The 24,750-nt window shown below is 41.8% G+C and overlaps 1 protein-coding gene across 1 annotated transcript in view; it reads right to left on the bottom strand.

Moving 5' to 3' along the window:
• Window positions 1-3,057: 3,057 nt before the first annotated feature.
• p4hb (prolyl 4-hydroxylase, beta polypeptide) overlaps window positions 3,058-24,750 on the bottom strand; it is a 38,142-nt gene continuing 16,449 nt past the window's right edge. Inside the window, exons 4-11 of the mRNA XM_048555384.2 lie at window positions 23,663-23,800; window positions 10,442-10,546; window positions 9,876-10,001; window positions 8,136-8,336; window positions 6,991-7,111; window positions 6,253-6,434; window positions 5,942-6,028; window positions 3,058-3,851 (exon numbers count right to left, since the gene is read on the bottom strand). Of these exons, the coding sequence (XP_048411341.1) occupies window positions 3,771-3,851; window positions 5,942-6,028; window positions 6,253-6,434; window positions 6,991-7,111; window positions 8,136-8,336; window positions 9,876-10,001; window positions 10,442-10,546; window positions 23,663-23,800 (1,041 nt within the window). The 3' untranslated portion in view covers window positions 3,058-3,770. The remainder of the gene's footprint in view (window positions 3,852-5,941; window positions 6,029-6,252; window positions 6,435-6,990; window positions 7,112-8,135; window positions 8,337-9,875; window positions 10,002-10,441; window positions 10,547-23,662; window positions 23,801-24,750) is intronic.

The following is a 24,750-nucleotide window of genomic DNA, read 5'->3' as shown; positions in this document are numbered from 1 at the left end:
GGCCATCTACATGGAACCACAGGCAATAAATTTCTCCTCAGTGTTTATTGAGGAGTGAATCATGGATGCTAAGGAAATGAAGGGAAACAAGTGGGGATATCTTGGACTGCATTGATTACCAGAAGGATGGTGTGTGCAGCTTTAGATCACATTAAACGGAATAAATCCCCTAGAGCTGATTAAGTCCATGCCTGGGACATTGTGAGAAGCATGGGATGAAACTGCAGATTTTCGCTTCATCTTTAGCCACTGGTAAAAGTCAAGGGTGACTAATGTCGTTCCATTTTTTAAAAGGTGGCAAAGACAAGCCAGGGAACAACAGGCCAGTTATCCTTACGTCAGTGGTAGGCAACTTACTAGAGAGGATATTGAGGGACAGGTTCAACCAACATTTGGATGGTCAAGGCCTGATTAGGGACAGTCAGTGTGGATATGTGCACAGCAAGACATGTCTGAAATCTTAGCTTTTCTGAAGAGGTAACCAAGAGGATAAATGGCCCTTAAGGCCTTCGACAAGGTTCCACAGTAGGCTGGCACAAGGATCAGGGAGTGTGAGCTAATTGGGTTCAAGACTGCCCCAACGGTAGCAAGCACAGGGAGACGGTTGATGGTTGCTTCTCAGACTGGAGACATACCACAGAGGTCAGTGCTGGGACCTTTGTTATTTTATATAAACGATCTGGATGTGAATGTACAAAACACAATTAGTAGGTTTACAGATGATACAAAATTAGGAGGCATCTTTGCATGAAGGTGGTTATCAAAAATTAGGAGGATCTTGATCATACGGGGAAAGTGAACCGAGGGACTGGCAAATGCTATTCAATACACACAAGTGAGGTGTTGTACTTTGGAAAGTTAAACCAAGTTAGGACTGATACAGTAAATGGTGAGGTCCTGAGGAGCATTGTGGAACAGAAAGGACTCAATACATAGTTCATTGAAAATGTCAAGTGGACAGTGATGGTGGTAGCATTTAACATGCTGGAGTTCTGCTGAGGCATGTTGTTACGGTTGAAGTAATTGAGGTTGCACTTGGGAGTATTGTGTACAGTTTGGGCAGTTATAGGCAAGGCAGTTAAACTGGAAAATGACTAAAGATGATTTGAGGATATTGCCAGGACTAAGCCTGAGTTATAGGGAGAGATAGGGCAGCATAATACTTTATTCGTTGGAAGATTGGGGGTGTAGAAAAGTTCAGGAGAGGCATAGATAGGATGAATGCAGTCTTTCACCCCAGGATGTGGAATTGAAAACTACAGGGAATAGGTTTAAGGTGAGGGTGCAAAGATTTAGAGAGAACCCTGGGGCAGCTTCAGAGTGGTGCATATAGGAATAGGCTGCCAGGAAAAATGGTCAAGGCAGGTACAACATTTAAATAGGTACATGGATGGGAAAGGGTTACAGGGATATGGACCAATGTGTGCAACTGAACTAGCTGAATGGGCACAACAGTTAGCATGGACCAGTTTGGGCTGAAGGGCCTGTTTCAATGCTGCATTACTTGGTGACTAATTAGTAGCAAACCTCTGATTCACTCGGTGAAGGGGCTGAACCAGATAAAGTAGGCACGTTGAAGAGTAGCTTACTTGAAAATGCCAAGGGGGAAAAACAGAAAAGATTTAGCACCCCCATCAGATCTAACATTTAAATTGGTGACTGGACATGTCACTTCTCGTTTGGTCCAGTGGCTGCTTTTGAGGAAAACAAAAATGTCTCCTGCTCAAGATTTTAATTAGTCATACATGAGAAATTTCACACCAGTTCATTTGAGAGAGTTTCCTTTCCTTAAAAAAGGAACTCAGACTCAGGATGTCCATATGCAAAATAGACAGAGTAGTGATTAAGTTCTGCATGCTAGCACAGCCAGAGGTGTTGAATGTTCATTATGGATTGGCCAAGTGAAATTCAAAACAGGTGCAGAATAAACAGATGTTGATGTCCTGTCACCATCTATCCCCACTTCTTCACATGGTGCGATACCACCAGGTTTCCACAATGCCCTGAAGTAGCATCTTAAACTATCACATCCTCATCCACTATTCAAACTCAACAACCCAGGTCAATACTGAAGTACAGCTAACAAAAAAAGTGTACCCTATTGCTGTTCCAAACAGGTCAGGATTTAGATTTTGTTTAGGGGAATTTATTCCCACTTAACTGTCATTCTCGTTGAAAGCTCAGTCAACTCAAATGGAGCAAAGAATCCTTGATTAGGGTGAATTAGCTCCTTCAAATGGAAGCTGAACAGCTAGATTAGTTAGAAGCAATAATTTTTATCATTAACTTCCAAAACAACTGTGCAAGCTGTTAGCCAAGTACAGTGGATCTTGGTGCATAGATAAGAGCCTGGTTTGAATTATGATGCAGTTGAATAGATCTACCAACTACAAGGTGTAGTTGAACAGTACAGGGCACAGCAGCCTAGATGGGAAAACCAGTCAAGCTTTAAAGTGGAGAGAGATAATGGGAACTGCAGATGCTGGAGAATCCTAGCTAACAAAGTGTGATGCTGGATGAACACAGCAGGCCAAGCAGCATCTCAGGAGCACAAAAGCTGACGTTTCGGGCCTAGACCCATCAGAGGGGGATGGGGAGAGGGTTCTGGAATAGGGGGAGGGAGGGATTTAAGCTTGTGAAGTCCACATTGACACCATTGGGCTGCAGGGTTCCCAAGCAGAATATCAGACAATAATGGGCAGGTTAAATCTACTTCCACTCCTGTCAGTTTTTGTACAGAATTGGGTGTTGGCACCATACAGTCTGGATCACATTTTATGATGGAGGTTATTATGCTGAAAAACATACCTAAAGCTCATGGATTTATGAGTCTTAATTTCCAGTACATTAAGCTTTTAAAAGATCATTCATTTTCAACTTGATTATTTCAAGTCAGACTTGCTGAGAGTTGCAGTATAATGGAGTGTATCTCGTTCCTTGAGATACCATTCAACTGGAAAGTGGCTGATCAGTAATCTTGAAGCTCAACAAGCCATAATACAATTGAGCAAGATTTTTAAAAAACAGCTGGACAGAATGCAAACAGGAGTCAAAGAATGGAGAAAAGGAATTTAATTCTTTTAAATTTCATCCTGGCCATCAAATCTTTTGCTTCTGGTTAAACAGCTTGGAATGCTCAAAAGAGAATCGCACAATTCACATATGAAGCTTGTCACCCACCCTTCAACTGTTGCATGGTATTCCACCCCACCCCACCCCTTTAGCAAAAAAGTGTTAATCACCTTGGATCCAGATTCAAACTTCAAAAAGGCTTACATTAAAGGAGAGGAGTCCTTGAAATGCAGAACTAGAAGCCACATCCTTTTAACAATACTGCAGTTGATGGATTTTAAAATGGCTTGTATGTTTCTTCCCCAACACCACCCCCCCACCCCCGCCATCCCACCCCAATTCAGTGGCCTGTAGTTCAGCACTCATCTCCTAGGCAACTCAGACACAAAGTGAGAGACAACCTTCCATCACCAGTCAAATGCAATGTTAATACAAACAAGTTTAAAAACCCCTGTACAAAAGTACATTACATGAATCAGTAACAAGAAAAAAAAAAGTCCCAAGTGTAGATATCAGTTTGTGGCTTGAAAAAAATTAAGGATGAAGATCCCTAATAAATTAAATGATAGCAACTGCACTGTGTGCATTGACAACTGTTTGTATATTCCCTGGTTTATCAACTCAGAACTTGATGTTAAATATTCCATGTTTACTGTTTGAGTTGTACAAAATAGTAGTGTTTTTGGCTGCAATTATTTTTATAATTCATCTTTAAGATGATCAGCTTCTTCATCTTCTGATTCTAACTCCTCTTCCTCATCCTCAATATCTTCAAGGTCCTGTGTGAATAGACAGGTGCAGGTGTTAAGTGGCACTGATTTCTAGAACATGTTGCTCACAGTATTCACTAATCTGTCCCACCCCACCAACCCTCATTCCACTTCCAAGTAGTGAGTCCTGACCTGCCAAATGTGTACAGTTTTGCCAACTGTTTACTGGCATTATACAATGAGAAAGGCATGTAGAGATATCACATGCTTAAAATAGGATGAATAACTTAATCACTCTGGAGCACAAACAAGCAGTAACAGCCTCTAATGGATTGATGAGATGGGCATACACTTCTGGCAAAATCTCCCCTTTTCCTTCACCCCTACTCTCCCATGAGCTCAATAATGGTGGCCAGGAGAGACTGAGGAGGGAAAGAAAGAATGAACACAAACCTAGACGGGACAAAGAGAGCCCATAACTTATTCTGTGACCTATCCAAAACAATTACACATGCAGGTTTTTTGTGTGGGTGGGTGGGTGGGGGTGGGTTGGGGGTGGGGGGGCGCGAGGCGAGAATTGAATTATTTCAGTCCCTGAAAAGCAGGCCGGTTACTTGTAGATGCAGAAGACGACAGAAGTATGTTCTCATCACTACATCCATTGTTCTTGCCAAATTTTGACAAGACAGTAAAATGCCCACTGCCCTGACTGAAGGGGGAAATCTCACTTTCAGAATATATCAGGACCACCAGGTGCCAACTGCACTCTACCTGCACAAAACTTGAGATTTGGGGTCACTTCCATCCTAATGTTACAGCTTTCAAGACAAAACGTCAGAATCGTACAGCATGGAAACAGACCCTTCTGTCCAACCAGTCCATGCCAAACAATCCCAAACTAAACTAGTCCTTGCTCCTGGCCCACATCCTTCCAAACCTTCCCTATTCATGTACTTATCTAATGTTGTTTAAGTGTTGGAAATGTACACACATCCACCACTTTCTCAGTTTGTTCATCATGCAAACCACCCTCAAGTTTGCCCCTCATTTCTTTAAATCTTTCCTGTCTCAAAAATGTGCCCCCTAGTTGAGGGGGGAGAGGGAACAGTTTTGGGGGGGGGGGGGGGGGGGAAGAGAGAAAGCCATTAATTCTGTCTATACCCTTCACGAGTTCATACACCTCAACTTTCCAGTCAAAAAGTAGTCCCAACTTATCCAGCCTCTTTATAACTCAAACCTTCCATACTCAGCAACATCCTGGTAAATCTCTTCTCAACTCTTTTCTCCACCCCCCCCCACAACCTCCCAAACAGGAATATCCTCCCTCTAACTGGGAAACAGAACAGGACACTATTCCAGAAGCCTCATCAACACCCTGTACAACCTCAGCATGACTTCCCAACTCAAAAGGAGTGAGCAATGAAGGCAAGCATGCCCCACACCCTTTTAACCACCCTGCAGATGTTATCTAAAGACGCCAGCAGGGACTTGAAAGCAGCACACTTGACCAGCATAAACAAATGTACAGTTGTCAAAGGCATACAGCTATTTAAACTTTTTAAAAAACTGTCAACATTAGAGTAGAGTAAAAAAACCAACACTAACACACTTGTTCTTCAACTTGAAGCAGGTTTGACAAGTTTAGCTATTCTAGGAAGATAAAATTGTCAAAAGACAAAAGGAATGTGGATTGCACTCATCTAATTGATGCTAAAAATATACTGGATGCTTTTAAAATAGTAATATGTATATTTAAACTTGTTATTTTCTCCCTCCTAAATCCCTCCAGCTTCCTCCCATTTCAGCTCCGGACCTGCCATTAAATTTCTTTGAATTCTTTGCATAATGTGAAGCAGAGTATTACAAATGCTTCCTAGATTAGCATTTCCCAGTGCAATAAAACCTTGGTGATGGACATAAACGTACCACTCCAAAAACAACTAGCATGATTTGGTCATCAGCAGTGTCACATTGCAGCCAGTCATTAGTGAAGCTCATTACATACCACACTAGAATTGGCTGGCAGATTCTCAGATACCAATATCTCAGGGACAAACACCACAAGTTCAACGTTACTACCTTCTAGAAGTCAGAACCCGTAGCTCAGTGTATAGCCTGACTGGCCACAATGACCTTCACTAACCCTATTTTGTACTCACCTCATCAACAGTGCCTCCATCCTTGCCTCCACTTTCTATGAATTTGGCAAAAGATTCAAGTGTCCTCTCACCATTGAAATCTATAATCTGTAAACAGAAAAATTAAACTTGAAATGACAGGGAGAAATGGCAAAATGTAAATATTCAATTAATAGACATTTCATGGTTTGAAGTTTGACCTGGTAAGTGGAGAAGCAGGTATTTTCAGCACTGAGAAACAGCAGTGCCACATTTAAAAAAGGATTGAATTAAACTTTTATTGCAAGTCAATGTTTTTGATCAGGTATTTGAGATCTGTGACCAATACTCACTGTTCGCTCAGAGCTGGCAGGGAAGAATTTGAGCGTGGGGAAACTGTGGATCTTCACAGACTCAATTTCATTGGCAGTGGCATCCATCTTCGCAATAACTACTTTATCATTATCTTTGTACTTTTCTCCCAGAGACTCCCAGATAGGAGCTAGCTGCTTGCAGTGGCCACACCATGGAGCATCTACAGTGAGAATATTTTATTCAGGTAAATTACCCCAGATTTGTGTAATATTGCAAGTCCTGGCACATACCCCAGCTCATGGGTCTGTGTGGAATCTGTTTCCCCTCAGGCTATAGCTCCTTAAAGTCAGAGAATCTCATCCAGCACCCACAGTATTTCTAAATTTCCCTGTATCAATTCTGGATTGGTTTTAGTTATCCTTTGTTCAGTTTCAATACCTCATTTCCAGTCTTTGGTCCCCAGCTGGAAAATATCATTCATCTGATTAGCATGCAAATCAAGGTGAACACATTCTACAATTCAGTAAAGACAAGATGTGCATTGAATACACTGGATCTCCATTCTGGAGAAGGAACAATAGCATGGCTGCTAGATTAGGGAAGTAGAATTAATTTCAATGAAGTTTATGGTAGCTAGATTTAAAGGCCTCTAGGTATACATGCACTGGTCACAATTTAAATGTGGAAGCGTTATCTTGAAAATTAAACTCTCAGATCTTAAAGGCATACTGACAGAAGGACAAGGGGAATTGCATTGAAGCAGTTGTCACACTTACAGAATTCAATAAAAACATCTTTTGTTTCATCAAAGGCAACTTCCTCAAAGTTTTTGCCAACAAGGACCTTGACAGCTTCTTTGTCCCAGTCTTCAGGTACATCTTGGCTCATAAGATGAGGCTATAGGGGTGAAAGAAAAAGAACAAACACCTTGAAAGCTTTTAGCTCCAGAACAGTTACTGCAATGCTGGATTTCAAACATTTGGTCACAGTGATCACATTTAGATTGTTTGAAAAATGTAAATTCTGGTAGCAAAGCACTGCCAACTGGATGAAATATGACATCAGGAGGACACAGACCCCATCATAATTACAAAATTCCATGCAAGAGTATAGAATTAAGTTATCAGATTAAGAATAAAGAAAGGCCTCCATATCCAGAGAGAAAAGTAAAGGTTCGCATACAGCATTTTGGTATTTGCTTCTATCCTAATGTGAGTAATTTGCATTGGCTCAGTCCACTATTACCGACATTTCCAATTTGATATGGCTGTTCCTTCCATTATAGATCCAACACATTAAGGCTACAATTTACAGCCCACATAAGTCCTCAGCATCTACATATTTACCCAGTATTTCATTGTGCTCAAAGTTAACTCCTCCCTGCATACACTGGTCTCACCCTTGCATCCCTTCACAAATCACCCACTTGTTATATCACACTGGCTAGGTACAGAAAGGGATTACTATCCACAAGTGTAACTTATTGCAGCTTAAAAATGGAATACCACATTAGCCTGGATTAGAGATGATACTTGGGAAAGTTAGAAGTCTGCCAACATCTAGAACACACAACCCAGTGCAAAGTTAGTAATGTCATGATAAACTGGGAAACTAATTGACAAAAAGCAGATCCCTAAGATACCAACTCCCCAAATGGCATCCTTCAGGTTTAACCAATTTACATGTTAACATGCAAACAGATCATCCAGCCAAGAGGCCTACACTGCCTCAGAAGAGTTTCCACACACACCTCAAACCATCAGCATACCCTTCGATTCCTTTCTCCCTGGTGCGTAGATGCACCTAAACAAATCTGCACTCCCACCTGACCACATTCCACTTTTTTTGATAAAGAAAACCACAGTTCATAAAACAGGCTTTTAAAGATAGTCAGCACCCAATGATTTGGAAGATGTCTCACCTTCAATTTCCCTTCCAAAAACTGGTTGCAGAACATTTTGACATTGTCTACAGTGATGTCCTCACTCTCTGGCTTGTATTTGGTCATTTCTTCCTCAAGGGTGATGAGGCGAATGGCTGGGCATTCCTCTTTCTTCAAACCAAAGAACTCCAGGACTCTTTGGTTGTCCTCAACTTCACTATCAATGTAGATGAAGAGGATCTGGTGGGAGAGTTTTGAAGGGGCAAGTTCATTTGACAGGTCGAAGGAGCTGCTTCAAACATGGGAGGGAAAGATCCTTAAAACCTAGTTACTGAAGTGAGTCATTTCTCCAAGCCCAGAAATAGAAACATTAGTTCATATCAAATTTGATTTCAGTATATTGGGGTTGGGTTTAAGACCTGGGCACTCAAGCAGCTTCAACAGCCCATGGCTAGTAACACAGGAAACAAGAAAAGCATGACTTCATTACTGACTGGTGATTAGCAAAGTCCACTACAAAGCATATGCACTCAAAAGGATACAATTGCATCTTACTGATGAATAGCATCCCAATATCTAGTTCATGGCCAATGCACATTAGCTTTAATCCTAATTTAATTCATATTCAAGTAGAAAATGGGATAAATGCAAATTGAAGCATCTACTGCACTTGAAAAGTCTGGGATCATGCTGCTGTGAAGCTGGATGTAACAAACCCACCTAGTTTCTGATCCTAAATTAGAAACATGCTGTCTATACTGTTTGCAGTAATGCAAGTCCAGATGAATCATTTGTTGAGTTAGAACTAAGTTATTTAGAAGTATTCAGGCGAGTCTTAAAGGCTGCAGAGCCTATTCATAGAATTCAATCAAAGCAAAAAAACTGTAAAAACAGGGTAATGTAAACTAAAAAGTCAGACAAAAGGCAGACAGTTCAGGCTCAGAACAGAAATGCCACAGTGCTGTGGAACAAGTTGGGGCTCAAAAGAAAAGCAGTGATTGGATACAGTGCACAGGCTGGGAAAGAGGAGATCCTATTTTCTGTTTGTAGTCAAGACAGACCAGAGCTAACAGAAATTCAGTGGCAGCTCAGTGAAGCTAACTGTTTGATCAAAGTATACCACGATTTCACTCAAACATCCAACTTAACTTTCAGGCGATGCTGTTGATGGCCCCTCAGTGGAAACAGATTCGCCCATAACAAACCCCTTTAGCCATAAATACTGTTCCAAATTCCACGGAACAAGCCAGCTATCAGAGCAACCGCTTTGGATGCTCTGTGGCAAATCTGCTCAATACAGAAAAGCCCTTTGTCCAAAATGGAAGATTGCATAAGTAAATCATTAATCGCCCACTTGAATTTCAGTTCAATCAAATGAGACTACAGCCAAAATTCCATTTGTTTGTAAAGAATGCATTTGCATCTATGCAGCACACTACTCTAAATCACCTCTTACCAACCCAAAATGGATGACTTCAACTTCAGATATGATTAAGTGGAAAGGAACTGTAATTAGACCTGATGGTGATGCCAGTGTTGGACTGGGGTGGACAAAGTCAGAGGTCACATGACCAGGTTAAGGTCCATGAGGCTAATCTGTTGGATTACCACCTGGTGTCGTGATTTTGATCCAAATAGGCCAGAAGAGGTCATTTAAGAGATTTACACAAGTTTCCCCATTTTCATTAACAAAATTCAGGTATTTAAGCTACAGGTTAAACACATACCATAAAACTTAATGTCTGATCAAGAAAATTTACATGTCAAAGTGTCACTTACTTTGCCCTTGAAACTTTCTGCTGCATTCTTAAAGTTGCTCAAATTTTCCTCAAAGCTCGAGGAGCTCTTGGGGATGAACAACAGCATATGGGTCTTGATGTCACCACCGAAGATCTTTGGTGCAGACTGCAAGAAGAGATCATTCATGAATGAACTTTCACCCAGTTTGTTGCAAAACAGATTTTTACTAGAATGTTCACTCAACATTAGCACTTCACAAATGGTACTTCAACTCCAAAACTGTACATTGGTACAAATTGGATGATGCTGCAATTCTCCTCTATGGACTGACATCTTCCCAAGGAAGAAGCGTTGTAACAAATATTGCAGATCAGTGCAGACAGCCACCTCAAAAACACATCAGCAGCTTGCTGCCATGAGGGTTTGTCGATCGTTCTGGACTTAAGTTGTCTCATTCCAGGCACTATGCATGCTCTCAACATATTGCAAGAAAAATTTATTAACAGGCCTTTAAGTGCCATTGCTAATCCAAAGTATTTTTTTGGGGGCAAGGATTGGGACTGGGGAGCACCCACTTCCTGAAAATAACCAAAATGTTTCTGTACCTGCTCAGTGAATTCAATAACTAGAGGCAGCTGGTTGCTCTTAATAAATTCAATTATATTCTCCTTTGTAACTTCACCATCATATGTATTACGACCTTCGTCAAACTGAAAGAGAAGTAACAGTCAGATTTAAAAAGTTCAATACCCATTTAAACATTTTACATACCCAAAACAACAGCAGCCACTTAATTACATAATGCCCAACCATACAACATTGTTTGTCTTTGTTTAAGCATAGATGTAAAGCATCACAGGGTGAAGGGAAGTTGACCAGCTTAATACATGGAAGGAATTGATTGTCTTAAGGACAGGTTAGTCAGACTGTTTGTTTTCACTGAGGTTTACGGAGGGCAAGCTGTGACATGACTAAACCGTACAAGATCTTGAATAGTCCTGACTAAGTGCATGTGGAAATAACGTATCTTGCTGGTCAGTCCAAAACTAGGGCTTGACTTTTCAGGACCGATGACAAAAAAAAATTATGAAACTTGAACTCTGCCCGAGAAAGCAGTGGAGAAACCGTCAGTATTTGACAGACACAGGAGATAGGTTCTTGTTAAGCAGGAGCAAATTGAAGATTATTGGGGGTAGATGGTACTATGGAATTCAAAGCAAGCAAGTCAGCCTCAATCTTCATGAATGGCAGAGCAGGCTCAAGAGGCTAAAAGGTTTACTTCTGTTTCATTAACATATTATGGAGGGACCTGGTCAAAAACCTGTTGCTTGAACAGAAATTTCAGTTAAGTAGCTCAGCCTTGAGAATTATCCCTCTGGATTGCACCGTAGAGCAATTTTCTGTCAGCACAGAATTTGTGCACCAAATCCCTGCCATGTTGAGGTTCAGTACAAGCTACACAATATAAACTTAACTACTAAGGAACTGCCAAAGGATACCAGCGTTACTCTACTTCATTACCTACACCCATAAAGCATCAAGGGGATGAAACTGTTCTGCATGAAGAGTTTAGATAAAACACTCTAAACAAGGGTACCTTCTAAAAAATCAGGATGAAGAAATTCACATATTCATTTATATGAACAAAAAAATGACAGCCAGAATTTTTGCAGATAACATCAGGAAAAGGGAACAAATAGAACAGTCATAAATCCAACAGGGAATTTAGGAAAAGCTTCTTTACCTAGAAACTGGTCTAAATGTGGAGTGTGCCACCCAGGGAGCACAAGACAAGACATGCAAAAGGATGCATTTGAGAAGCTCAAAACACATAGTATGCAGAAAGTAATAAAAGATATTGAAGACTTAGTTGATGGACAGGTGGTTTTTGTTTTTTTTAAACAAAAAAGAGCACAGACAGCAATGACAAGATTAGATAAACAGCCTGATTCTGCATTGCTAATACTTCGTAATTTGCCTTCTGTTCAAAGATTCACCCATTCCTTTACACAGATCCCAGTTCTGTTTTGAGTCAGGGAGTAAAAAAAACAGCAAAGCTGTTGCCAACTCAGCTGCAATTAGAAACAGTGACTACATCACAATTCCAGTTCCATTAAGAGCAGCAATCTATATATATACACACACACACACACACACACACCCCCCACTGGATCCTCAAATTTAGAAGGGAAATTATGGACATGACCATCTTGCCCTATGCATTAAGTCATAGTTGAAGGGTATCTGCCAAAGTGTGAAATTACACACATGATCAGGTTTAGCAGTAACGAGCACTAATGAGGCTGTGCCATCTCAAAACTAAAAATAAAAAAAGCCTCGACAACCCTTTACAATTTAATTACATAACCAAGACTTTTGGAATTTTTCTTCAAACACCTTACTTCCCCCACCAAAGGCCAAAGGACAACAATCCACACTGGCCAATCTGGAATTCCTACAATTTGTGGACTACACCCTCAATAGCAGCACCGTGGAACTCATGACCAATGCAGAGTTGTTCCAGCATTCTTCTGTCTACATGCATCACTTCTCATTGCAGTCTCATGCTCCAAACCCAATACCCCATGGTCTGCAGCTGCTGAAACAGGCTGAAAAAAAAGCAACTAAAAAGGGGAACATTTTGCAAAACTTGTGTACACAGCACGACCATTTAAGTTGTCTCACCCATTAAATACTAGGGCAGAGCTAGAATTTCACTTATTTTTCCATACACCATTAAAATGCAGAGTTAGGTATCGGCACTAACAAGGAACAGCACAATATCATGAAGTATTTCTAGTTAGGATGGGCTTAAAACAAATGAAAATATTGCTGCTTGTCGACAGTGACAAAATATAAAAGAAATAATTCCAATTAGCAACAAGAAAATAAGTGCATTTGCTTTCATTTCCCTTTTAAAAATCGGGCTCTACTCTAGATCATCCTTTGATTCAGCATCCAGTTTGCAGTCCATGTTCTAAATTTGTACATCTTGTAGTATAAACTGGTGATAGGTGGATCAAACTAGTTCAAACCCATGGGATCATATTCTTTAGTTGGCTATGCTCATCTCTCCTTCCCCATGAAACTTAAAACCATAACTAGAAATGGTCACAGAACTGAAAGCACTGCCAAATCTCAAAGGCCACATGTCAGGACAGGAAATTCGAAAAAGGCATGTCCCAGCTCATGCAGAGGGCTGTCAAGACCCACAATCAAGGCATAATGGCAAAAGAATGAAATGACATTAAATTCCAATCAGTTCCCAGCACCTGCTATAGCAGAGAGAGAGAATACTGTGACTGTGCTTACTGAAAATGGCTCAAATGTCAAGATTGATGACAGAGGAATAGGGAGCTTGCTTTCTCATCACTAAAATGTGAAAATGTTAAAAATGCCCAGCCCTCAATGCAACAAAATCAGTGGGAAAATAACCTATTCCTGGGACAACAGCCAAAAGTTTCACTTTATTTACTTGCTGCTCAAAAGTAGTTTAGTTTAATTTTTAAAAAAGTGAACACTAGCTGATAAACAACAGGACACAGATCACTAATGAAATGCCAACCCGTGGACAGGTTTATTTTAAGTTTAAAGGTTTTGGAGTAGATTTGTAGCTCAGGTTGTGGGTGTTGAGAGTGGTTGGCTCACCAAGCTGTTTTATTTCGCAGACATTTCGTCACCATGCTTGATAACATCCTCAGTGCAGCCTCCAACGAAGCATTGGTGTGTTTTCCCGCCTAGTTTTTAAAAACTCTGGGGTACATCGAGATTGATTGCCTCACTTCTAGGTTTCCTTTGTAATGGGGTCAAGGTCGACGCGTTTGTTAATGGCATGCTTCATGGAGTGCCATACTTCCAGGAATTTCTCGTGCTTGTTTGCCTAGCCTGTTCCAGTCAAAGTGGTGGTTCTCCTTGTCCATACGGATTGAGATGAGTGAGTACTGGTCGTGTCTTTTTGTAGCCAGTTGGTGTTCATGTACTCGTTAGTTTCCTCCCTGTTTGTCCGACGTAGTGTTTCTTGCAGTCTCTGCAGGGGTTCTTGTAGATGACATTGGTCCTATCTATGGTGGGGAGTGGGTCCTTGGTTCGGGTGAGCACTTGTCGTAGGGTTGACGTGGGCTTGTGTGCCACTCTGTCTAGTGGGGGTCGTCTTGTGAGTTCATGATGTAGGGTAGTGAGTGTGTAGTCTTTCTGCTGTTTGTGTAGGCATCTTCAGACTCAATTCTTTGGATATCCGTTATCCTTGAAAACCTGGAAGAGGCACTTTGCTACCTTAGATAGAGCCAACATGGCTTTGTGCATGGGAAATCGTGTCTTATTAAGTTGATTGAGTTTGTTGAAGTAGTAGTGAAGAGGATTGATGAGGGCAGAGTTTTGAACGTCGAACATAGAACAGTACAGCACTGCACAAAATCTGCACCACCTGCTTTGGACATAATCTATATGGATCTTAGTAAGGCATTTGACAAGCTTCCTTTTGCCAGGCTGGAAAACAAGGTTAGATCACATGGAATACAGACACAATTAGCCATTTGGATACAGGACTAGTAGGAGACAGAGGGTGATGGTGGAGAGTTGCTTTTCAGACTGGAGGCCTGTGACCAGCAGTGTGCCTCAAGGATTGGTGCTGGATCCACTGTTTTTTGTCATTTATATAAATAATTTGGATGTAAATGTAGGAGATATGACTGGTAAGTTTGCAGATGACACTAAGATTGGAGGTGTAGTCGAAGTGAAGAAGATTACCTCAGAGTACAGGAGGAGCGTGATAAGATGGGCCAAAGGGCCGAGGAGTGGCAAATGGAGTTTAATTTAGGTAAATGAGGTTTTGGAATTTGGAAAGGCACATCAGGGTAGGACATATACACTAGTAAGGTCCTGGGTAGTGTTGCTGAACAAAGGGACCTTACAGTGCAGGTTCATAGTTCCTTGAAACAGGAGTTGAAGGTAGATAGGATAGTGATGGTGGTGTTAGGTACGCTTGCCTTTATTAGTCAGTGCATTGAGTATAGGAGTTGGGAGATCATGTTGTGGCTGTACAGGTCATTGGTTGGGCCCCTTTTGGAATACTGTGTGCAGTTCTGGTCTCCCTGCTATAGGAAGCGTGTTGTGAAACTTGAAAGGTTTCAGAAAAGATTGACAAGAATGTTGCCAGGAGTGAAGGGTTTGAGCTACAGGGAGAGGCTGAATAGGCTGGGACTATTTTCCCCAGAGTGACAGAGGCTGAGGGGTGGCCTTATGGAGGTTCATAAAATCCTGATGGGCATGGATACAGTAAATAGACAAGGCCTTTTTCCCAGGGTAGGGGAGTCCAAAACTAGAGGGTACAGGTTTAAGGTGAGAGGCTAAAGATTTAAAAGGGACCTGAGGGGTAACTTTTTCATGTCGAGGGTGGTGCTGTTTGGAATGAACTGCCGGAGGAAATAGTGGGGGCTGGTACAGTTACAACATTTAAAAAGGCGTCTGGATGTATGTGTGAATAGGTTGATTGATTGATTGTCATGTGCATTGAAACACAGTGAAAAGCTTTGTTTATAAGCAGTACAGGCAGATCACAACAAGCAAAGGATGTACAGATCAAAAAAATTTAGAGGCATAAAGGTTACATTGCAGGTTACATTATTTGAAGTTAGAGGGACCATTCAACAGTCTGATAATGGCCAGAAAGAAGCTGTTCCTGAAAATGCTTGCGTGAGTGTTCAGGTTTCTGTATCTCCTGTCTGATAGAAGAGGTTGTAGGAGATCATTGCTGGGGAAAGGCAGCCAACATCATCAACGACCCATCACACCCCAGCAGTAAGCCATGCAAATAGAGACCATGGATGGAAGGTGGGCTTCTGTGATGGTCTGGGCTGTGTACACTACCTTCTGTAGTTTCTCTCAGTCCTGGGCACAGCAGTTGCCATACCAGGCTGGCATGCACCCAGACAGCGTGCTTTCAGTGGTGCATCTGGAGAAGTTGATGAGGGATGTTACAGACATGCCAAGAGGCATTGTTCTGCCTTCTTCACTATCGTATCTACATGGGAAGTCCAGGACAGGTCATTGGATATTGTCACTTTGAGGAATCAACCTCAGTTGCGTTGATGTACATTGAGGCATGGTCTCCTCCTTTCTTTCTGAAGTCAATGCTCAGTTCTTTAGTTTTGCTGACATTGAGAGACAGATTATTTTCATTTCACCACATCACCAAGCCCTCTATCTCCCTTCTGTAGCTTGACTTGTTAAATATCTGTCCCACTGCAGTGATGTCATCAGCAAACTTGTAGATGACATTTGTTCAGAATTTGGCAATGCAATCATGGGTGTACAGGGATTAGAGTAGGGGGATGAGGACTCATCCTTGGTTGGGCGGGGGGTGGTCCCCAGTGTTGAGTGTTATTGTGGAGGAGGTGCAGTTACCTTTCCTCACTGATTGCGGTTTGTGGGTCAGGAAGTTGAGGATCCAGTTGCAAAGGGTGTAGCCGAGACCAAGGTCACAGTATTGAGATCAGTCTGGAGGGGATAATGGTGTTGAAGGCAGAGCTGTAGTTGATGAGCAGGGAGTCTGACGTAGGTGTCCTGTCGTCCAGATGTTCCAGTGAAGAGTTCAGATATGGAACTGGAAGGATTTGAGACTTTGATGTTGTGGCGTTTCAGAGACATGGATAGAGCAGGGACAGGAATGGTTGTTGCAGCTTCCGGGATTTAGATGTTTCAGTAAGAACAGAGAAGATGGTAAAAGTGGGGGGAGGTGTGGCATTGTTGGTCAAGGACAGTATTACAGTTGCAGAAAGGATGTTTGGGGACTTGTCAACTGAGGTAGTATGGGCTAAGGTTAGAAACAGGAAAGGAGAGGTCACCCTGTTGGGAGTTTTCTATAGGCCTCCGAATACTCCCAGATATGTAGAGGAAAGGATAGCAAAGATGATACTCAATAGGAGTAAGACAGAGGGTAGTTGTCATGGGGGACTTCCACTTTCCAAATATTGACTGGAAACACTATAGTTCAAGCACTATAGAGGACTTCCTGACACAGTATGTAAATAGGCCAACAAAGGGTGAAGCCACTTTAGATTTGGTACTGGGTAATAAACCTGGCCAGGTGTTAGATTTGGAAGTAGGTGAGCACTTTGGTGATAGCAATCAGAATTCTGTTATGTTTACTTTAGTGATGGAAAGGGATAGGTGTATACCACTGGGCAAGAGTTATAGCTGGGGGAAAGGCAATTACGATGAGATTAGGCAAGATTTAGGGAGCATAGGATGGGGAAGGAAACTGCAGGGGATGGGCACATTAGAAATGTGGAGCTTATTCAAGGAAAAGTTCCTGTGTGTCCTAGATAAGTATGTACCTGTCAGGCAGGGAGGAAGCTATAGAGCGCGGGAGCCATAGTTTATGAAGGAAGTGGAATCTCTCGTCAAGAGGAAGGCGGCAGCTTATGTTAGGATGAGATATGAAGGCTCAGTTAGGACGCTTGACGGCTATGAAGTAGCAAGGAAAGACCTAAAGAGAGAGCTCAGAAGAGCCAGGAGGAGACATGAGAAGTTGTTGGCAGATAGGATCAGGGTAAACCCTAAGGCTTTCAATAGGTATCTAAGGAATAAAAGAATGACGAGTGTAAGATTAGGGCCAATCAAGGATAGTAGTGGTAAGTTGTGTGCAGAGTCAGGGGAGATAGGGGAAGCACTAAATGAATATTTTTCCCACAGTATTCACTCTAGAAAATGACAATGTTGTCGAGGAGAATACTGAGATACAGGCTACTAGACTAGGTGGAATTGACGGTCACAAGGAAGACATATTAGAAATGCTACAGAGGGTGAAGATAGTAAAGTCCCCTGGGCCAGATGGGATTTATCTTGGGATCCTCTGAGAAGCCAGGGAGGAGATTGCCGAGCCTTTGGCATTGATCTTTAACTTGTCATTGTCTACAGGAATAGTGCCAGATGACGGGAGGATCGCAAATGTGATTCCCCTGTTCAAGAAGGGGAGTAGAGACAACCCTGGTAATTGTAGACCAGTGAGCCTTACCTCAGTTGTTGGTAAAGTGTTGGAAAAAGTTATGAGAGATAGGATGTATAATCATCTAGAAAAGAATAAGTTGATTAGGGATAGTGAGCACGGTTTTGTGAAGGGAAGGTCATGCCTCACAAACCTTATTGAGTTCTTTGAGAAGGTGACCAAACAGGTAGATGAGAGTAAACCGGTTGATGTGGTGTATATGGATTTCAGCAAGGCGTTCGATAAGATTCCCCAAAGTAGGTTATTGAACAAATTGCGGAGGAATGGAATTGTGGGAGATATAGCAGTTTGGATCGGAAATTGGCTTGCTGAAAGAAGACAGAGGGTGGTAGTTGATGGGAAATGTTCATCTTGGAGACCAGTTACTAGTGGTGTACCGCAAGGGTTGGTGTTGGGTCCACTGTTGTCATTTTTATAAATGACCTGGATGAGGGCGTAGAAGGATCGGTTAGTAAATTTGCAGACGACACTAAGGTCGGTGGAGTTGTGGATAGTGACGAAGGATGCTGTAGGTTGCAGAGAGACATAGATAAGCTGCAGAGCTGGGCTGAGGGGTGGCAAATGGAGTTTAATGCGGACAAGTGTGAGGTGATGCACTTTGGTAGGAGTAACCGGAAGGCAAAGTACTGGGCTAATGGTAAGATTCTTGGTAGTGTAGATGAGCAGAGAGATCTCAGCGTCCACGTACACAGATCCTTGAAAGTTGCCACCCAGGTTGACAGGGCTGTTAAGAAGGCATACAGTGTGTTAGCTTTTATTAACAGAGGGATCGAGTTCCGGAACCAAGAGGTTATGCTACAGCTGTACAAAACTCTGGTGCGGCTGCAATTGGAGTATTGCGTACAGTTCTGGTCACCGCGTTATAAGGAGGATGTGGAAGCTTTGGAAAGGGCGCAGAGGAGATTTACTAGGATGCTGCCTGGTATGGAGGGAAGGTCTTACGAGGAAAAGCTGAGGGACTTGAGGCTGTTTTCATTAGAGAGAAGGTGGTTGAGAGGTGACTTAATTGAGACATATAAAATAATCAGAGGGTTAGATAGGGTGGATAGGGAGAGCCTTTTTCCTCAGATGGTGATGGCGAACACAAGGGGGCAAAGCTTTAAATTGAGGGGGTGAAAGATATAGGACAGATGTCAGAGGTAGTTTCTTTACTCAGAGTAGTAAGGGAATGGAACGCTTTGCCTGCAACGGCAGTAGATTCGCCAACTTTAGGTACATTTAAGTCATCATTGGACAAGCATATGGACGTACATGGAATAGTGTAGGTTAGATGGGCTTGAGATCGGTATGACAGGTCGGCACAACATCGAGGGCCGAAGGGCCTGTACTATGCTGTGATGTTCTACGTTCTATGTATTCTTATGACTGCTGGTCACCAGAATACCTCTTCCAGGTTTTCAAGGAAACGGATATCTAAAGAAGAGTCAGAAGATGCCTACACAAACAGCAGAAAGACTACACACTCACTACCCTACATCATGAACTCACAAGACGACCCCCACTGGACAGAGTGGCACACAAGCCCACGTCAACCCTACGACAAGTGCTCACCCGAACCAAGGACCCACTCCCCACCATAGATAGGACCAATGTCATCTACAAGAACCCCTGCAGAGACTGCAAGAAACACTATGCTGGACAAACAGGAAGGAAACTAACAAGAGTACATGAACACCAACTGGCTACAAAAAGACACGACCCATACTCACTCATCCACATGGACGAGGAGAACCACGACTTCTACTGGGACAAAGATCCTAGGGCAGGCTCGGCAGAGACAAGCACAAGAATTCCTGGAAATATGACACTCCAAAAAGCATGCATTAACAAACACATTGATCTCAACCCTATATACATTCCACTACAAAGGAAACCCAAAAGTGAGGCAACCCATCTCAATGGACTCCAGAGTTTAAAACCAGGTGGGGAAAACATATTGAAGCTTCAGAGGCTGCACTGAGGATGTTACCAAGCACAGTAACAAAATGTCTGCGGAACAACAAACCAGCTCGGTGAGCCAACCAACCTCAACCTTCAAGTTTCTATAGGAATACTACAAAACAAACCTGATCCTTTCCTTAAAAAGGAACCATTTCAGCATCATGGGATTAAGGTAAAAATTGGGAACTCCAGCTACTTTCCTTATTCCTTCCTGAACCAGAAGGCAATTGAAGCACTATCACCTGGCCAAAACAAGGCAGCAAACAAAACTTGCTGATCTTTGGGCACAAAAACCATATACTGAGCAAAGCCTCAGCTCATTACAGACAGGGATTTTAGCGAGCAAACAGTAGGTAGGAAAGTCTACACCCAAAGTTCAAACCATAAAAGCCAGCTTTAATTCAACCTGATTTTCATATAGAACTGAAGAAACAGTTCTTGCAAAAAGCATGTCTTTATTGTTTAGTCCTGAAAAATGAGAAGGCTCTTTTAAAACAGGGACTTACCAAGAGAGCTACATAATTTCACAGCAAGGAACTTTTGTGGCTATAGCTTTCTGCAATGTGTAGATGATCATGAGCAGAGGAGTTGTTTAAGTGAAACTGATTCATTCTCAGCTAGATTGGAACTGGAAACAGGTTACAGAAAAGCACAGCCATAAGTTGATTATTTCTCAAGATACCTGCCCCCTGCAAGAAAACATCTAAAGCTTGAAGAAAAGCAGTTAGCTTTCCTGTAGTAGTTGCTACAAGTGGAAACCTTTAAATTGATAAATCAGAACAGTCCAAGTTTCTCTGTGCAACTTACAAGCCACCAGAAGCTCCCAGAGAAAGCAACTCAACACCAAGAGCTTTACTACTCAATGTACATCATTGTTTGATTTGGGAAGATCACAAAAACTGACTTACCAGATTTTCTCTACCTCCGTGAGGAATCTATTTTGCCTATTTGTTGCCTGAGAGTGGGAGACCACAATTTTAGTTAGCTGTATTGTCAATGGTTTGCGCTCACTTGCAGCTATAGTCTCAACTTCTTTTAAATAAAAAACCTGCACTGCACTATCAACCTCAAAGCCAGGTAAACTGGGTTGTATTTATACCTTAAAACTAACATTAAGTACAACTCCAAGATCAGCAGGGCTCAATTTTTGGTGTGCTACCCCAGTGGGTTTTGAAAACTTTATACTGCAATGATTTCCAAATGATTAAAATTAAAATTTGAAAATCATGGATTTAACCAGAGTTAAAACAAAGATCATTTCATAGGCACCCCAAGAGAGGCTTGGGTGGACCAAAGCTGGTGAACACTAGTTCAATCCTACCACCTGGTGGCTCCCTGGAAACTGCAGCTATAAGGATCTTACATTTAACTTTAGCTTGAAACCAAAGTAGGCTGAGCATGGTCCCCACTAACAGGGCAGAGAACCAATTCAGACAATTGTTCTTCAGTCTGCACAATACAGGATTGTTGGGATTCAATAAGGTGACTCAAGTTAGCTATTTCTATTAGATTTCTCAATACCAAACAAGAGATTGGCTGCACCACTTATTGCCCACAGATGAGAATTTAGTCATGGGGTGAAGAAAATTTCACTATTTTCACAATTGAGGCAGCATGGTGGCTCAGTGGTTAACACTGCTGCCTCACAGCACCAGGGTCCTGGGTTCAATTCCACCCTCGGACGACTGGAGTTTGCACATTCTCCCCATGTCTGTGTGGGTTTCCGCCAGCATTCTCCCCCCAAGTCCAAAGATGTGCAGGCTGGGTGGATTGGCCACACTAAATTGCCTCACGTTCAAGGATGAGTGGATTTTGTGGGATGCTCTGAGGGTCAGAGTGTACTTGTTGGGCTGAGGGGCCTGAGTTGTTTCTATTGTATTTGTTTTCAGGAGAAGCTAACCCTCACCCCCCCCAATCAACCCAAAAGCTCCTAGAAATCTATACTCATGACAGTCAAAAATGCCATTCATAAAGAGAGGGGGAACACAAGAAGGAAGAAACTAAAATTTAACTTTCACCTGTGACCAGAAACTGAATTCAGGGAATCCTTAGAAGCTGGTCTATACAGTGACTTGGGAAGGACTGTTATCAGGTCACTAGCTCCAGTAAATCAGTTTAAAAATCTCAATGTGTCTTCCATGTGAACCCAGACAAATGGGACCTTCTGACAGGAAAGCAAGGACAGCTGCACATCCAATTCTAAAGTAATCCAGTAGAGTTTATCCCACACCTCAGGGTGGTTTGTAATTGGTTCTTGGTTTTTAAAGCATTATCTTCCCCAAACTGAGCTCTTTAGCAGCTAGATGGTGACTGCCCTGAGAACACCAAACACCTGATGTCCTGTTTATTCAGCTCACTTCAACTCACAGCAAGTGGTGTAAGCAGACCTCACCTTGGGAATAAGAATCATCCCCAGCTATCTGAGCTGTTTGTTCTGCCACAGAAAATGCTGGGTATTGAACATTAAATTCTTGTGCATTTGAAACCAATCCTGCCTTAGATCTAGAGAGAGTAGGAAGTCTTATCTAGGAATTCAGATCTCCTGTTTCACCTCAAAGAGTTTCACAGCTAATTTTTAAAAATTAGCTGTATGACAATTTTATACAGATAAAATATTGCTACAGGCAGCCTGTGAATTCTTTAAAAACATGGAGCGCTATTTAAGTCATCAATTCAAATGCTTTCCCTTTACATTCAAATACTGCCACCCACTGGCAACAGGTTCTAGGCTCAAGGTCAGTCAAACCCACAAAATACCATCAACAGCTACACTTAATGGTTGCTGGAGATCACAACTATGCCATGGGTAATTAATGCGGCTCTAAATTTTAAACACAAAATACTTACTAATTCAGGCATTTAGCAAATATGTTAGCAGTTCTAAGTGGACAAAATAGGTAACTAGCTTGCAATTCAAGAGTATGCCAGCCAGGACAAGAAAAGTGACTGTTGCCCTACAACCTGTAGACATTAACACAAGAATCACAGCAGTAAATGAAATGGTGCTGCTTATTTACTGCACACAGTTAATTGCTCATGCGAGTCATGGACTGGAATCTGAATTTAGCGCAGTCAGGATTTTTTTCAAAACATCAGCGCCTATGCCTGGAAGGGACAGGACAGCTATAAGAACACTTCCAGTGAAAGAATCAAAATCACTAGCCCTTTAGAATAAAAGGAACAAGGCAGACTGTTCAGCCCTTCAGTGTCTCTACCACTCAATTAACTGGCTCAGATTTTGAGCTCATTTACCAATGTTCCATTTCACTTAAGTCCCTTGCTGACAGACCCAATCAGCCTTGAAATTTTCCAAACCAACTCTGCTTCAGCAAGGTTTGAGACATGAAATTCCAAATTTCCATTACACATTAAGTACTTCCTAGCATCATCCCTGGATGTTTTATGTTCAAATCCTCAGCTTTCTTGCAGACCGCCCCACTTAGTGCTACTGATAATGAAGCTTAAAAATAATTTAACTGTAATGTTGCACTTTTCAGTCTTCAAACTCACAATAAAAAAGCTCCTACAAGAGCAGCCCAACACCAAAATGACAAACCTACGTCTCAGGCTTTAGGTGTCCAAAGGTACAATGTTATCACCAGCTTTCTAGCCTCTTATTACCACCAGGTCAACTGAGTAGGAAGTACAGAGATAACAAAGTGTGGGGCTGGATGAACACAACAGGCCAAGCAGCATCTGAGGAGCACAAAAGCTGATGTTTCAAACCTAAACCCTTCAGAGAAGGGGGATGGGGAGAGGGTTCTGAAATAAATAGGGAGAGTATGACTGGTCTCCAACTGGAGTGTATTTGCTTCCAAACAATTGCAACAATTAAGGTCAACAAAAATCTGCTACAAAATAGATGTATTTGATCAAATACCTTCTTAAAAAGGACAACACCATCCTTCTTCACATCATACTTTTTGAAAAGGTCTCCTTCTGAAGTGATTCCAAATGGCACCTCATCAAAGGTCTCCGCAGCCTGCAGGAATGTTTTGGCATCGCCACCTTCCATATTCTGGAAAGGGAAATAGTTTCATTCAGACATTCCCATTCCACTCAAGAGCCACACAAGTTTGAACTTGCTCAATAAAAATGAATGACAGGGTTTTCTCAATGTAGTAAACCCATTGAGTTTTCATTAACTAGTGATTCCATTACAGGAAGATCAAATGAAAATCAAAATTTCATCTATTTCAGATGACATGAATTATGTCACAGACTAGTAACATGTTGTAATTGCAGAGTATTTGCACTAAATCAAGAGACTCAAAGATGCAAAGCATTTTAAAGTGATTTTTTTTAAAAAAGACATGTTTCTTAAAAAGTTTCATTAAGAGTGGCAAAAATAATGACTGTCATTGCTAATTGAGAAACACAAACAAAATGATGTCAAGAAAGCAAAAAGAAATTCTAGTTCAATAAGAACAGCTTTTTGAAATCAGCGTCTCAAAAGGCTGGAGCTGTTCAGCACACATGCACTGAGGCAGCCAAAGTGGTGACATACTCAAGGGCCAGGGTACAGATTTAAGCTAGGGGCCCAAATAAGCTACTGTGCAACAAAAGAAAATGGCAAGCAGCAATGACATAAGCAATGAAAAACTGTATCAGTCCCATTCAAGGGCAGAATATACTAAGAAACTAAGTATTCAATCATTTCAAACTCAAACCATCACTGCAGGGCAAGAGTTCTCTAGTGTGATGAAAGGACATTTCCTCTCAGGGAAAAAGAACTAAGGGGACACTGTTTAAGGAGGAATTTCTCCTCCACTCTTATCCCCAGACTGTAGTGAGTGAGTTACTGAATAGTCTGGTTGATTTAGATTTTTGATTGAGAGTCAGGAATTGCAGAGAACAAGATACAAAAAAAAGTGAAATTACCACAAAAGATCAGCCATGCTACCAGATGACAGATCAGGCACAGTGAGCCAAATGGCTTCTCCTGCTACTTTTTAGTGATCTTAAATC

The sequence above is a fragment of the Stegostoma tigrinum genome, chromosome 22 (genome assembly GCF_030684315.1).
Source record: "Stegostoma tigrinum isolate sSteTig4 chromosome 22, sSteTig4.hap1, whole genome shotgun sequence".
NCBI lineage: Eukaryota > Metazoa > Chordata > Chondrichthyes > Orectolobiformes > Stegostomatidae > Stegostoma > Stegostoma tigrinum.
The sequence above is the reverse complement of the archived record's forward strand: the minus strand, read 5'-3'. Positions and strand labels throughout refer to the sequence as shown.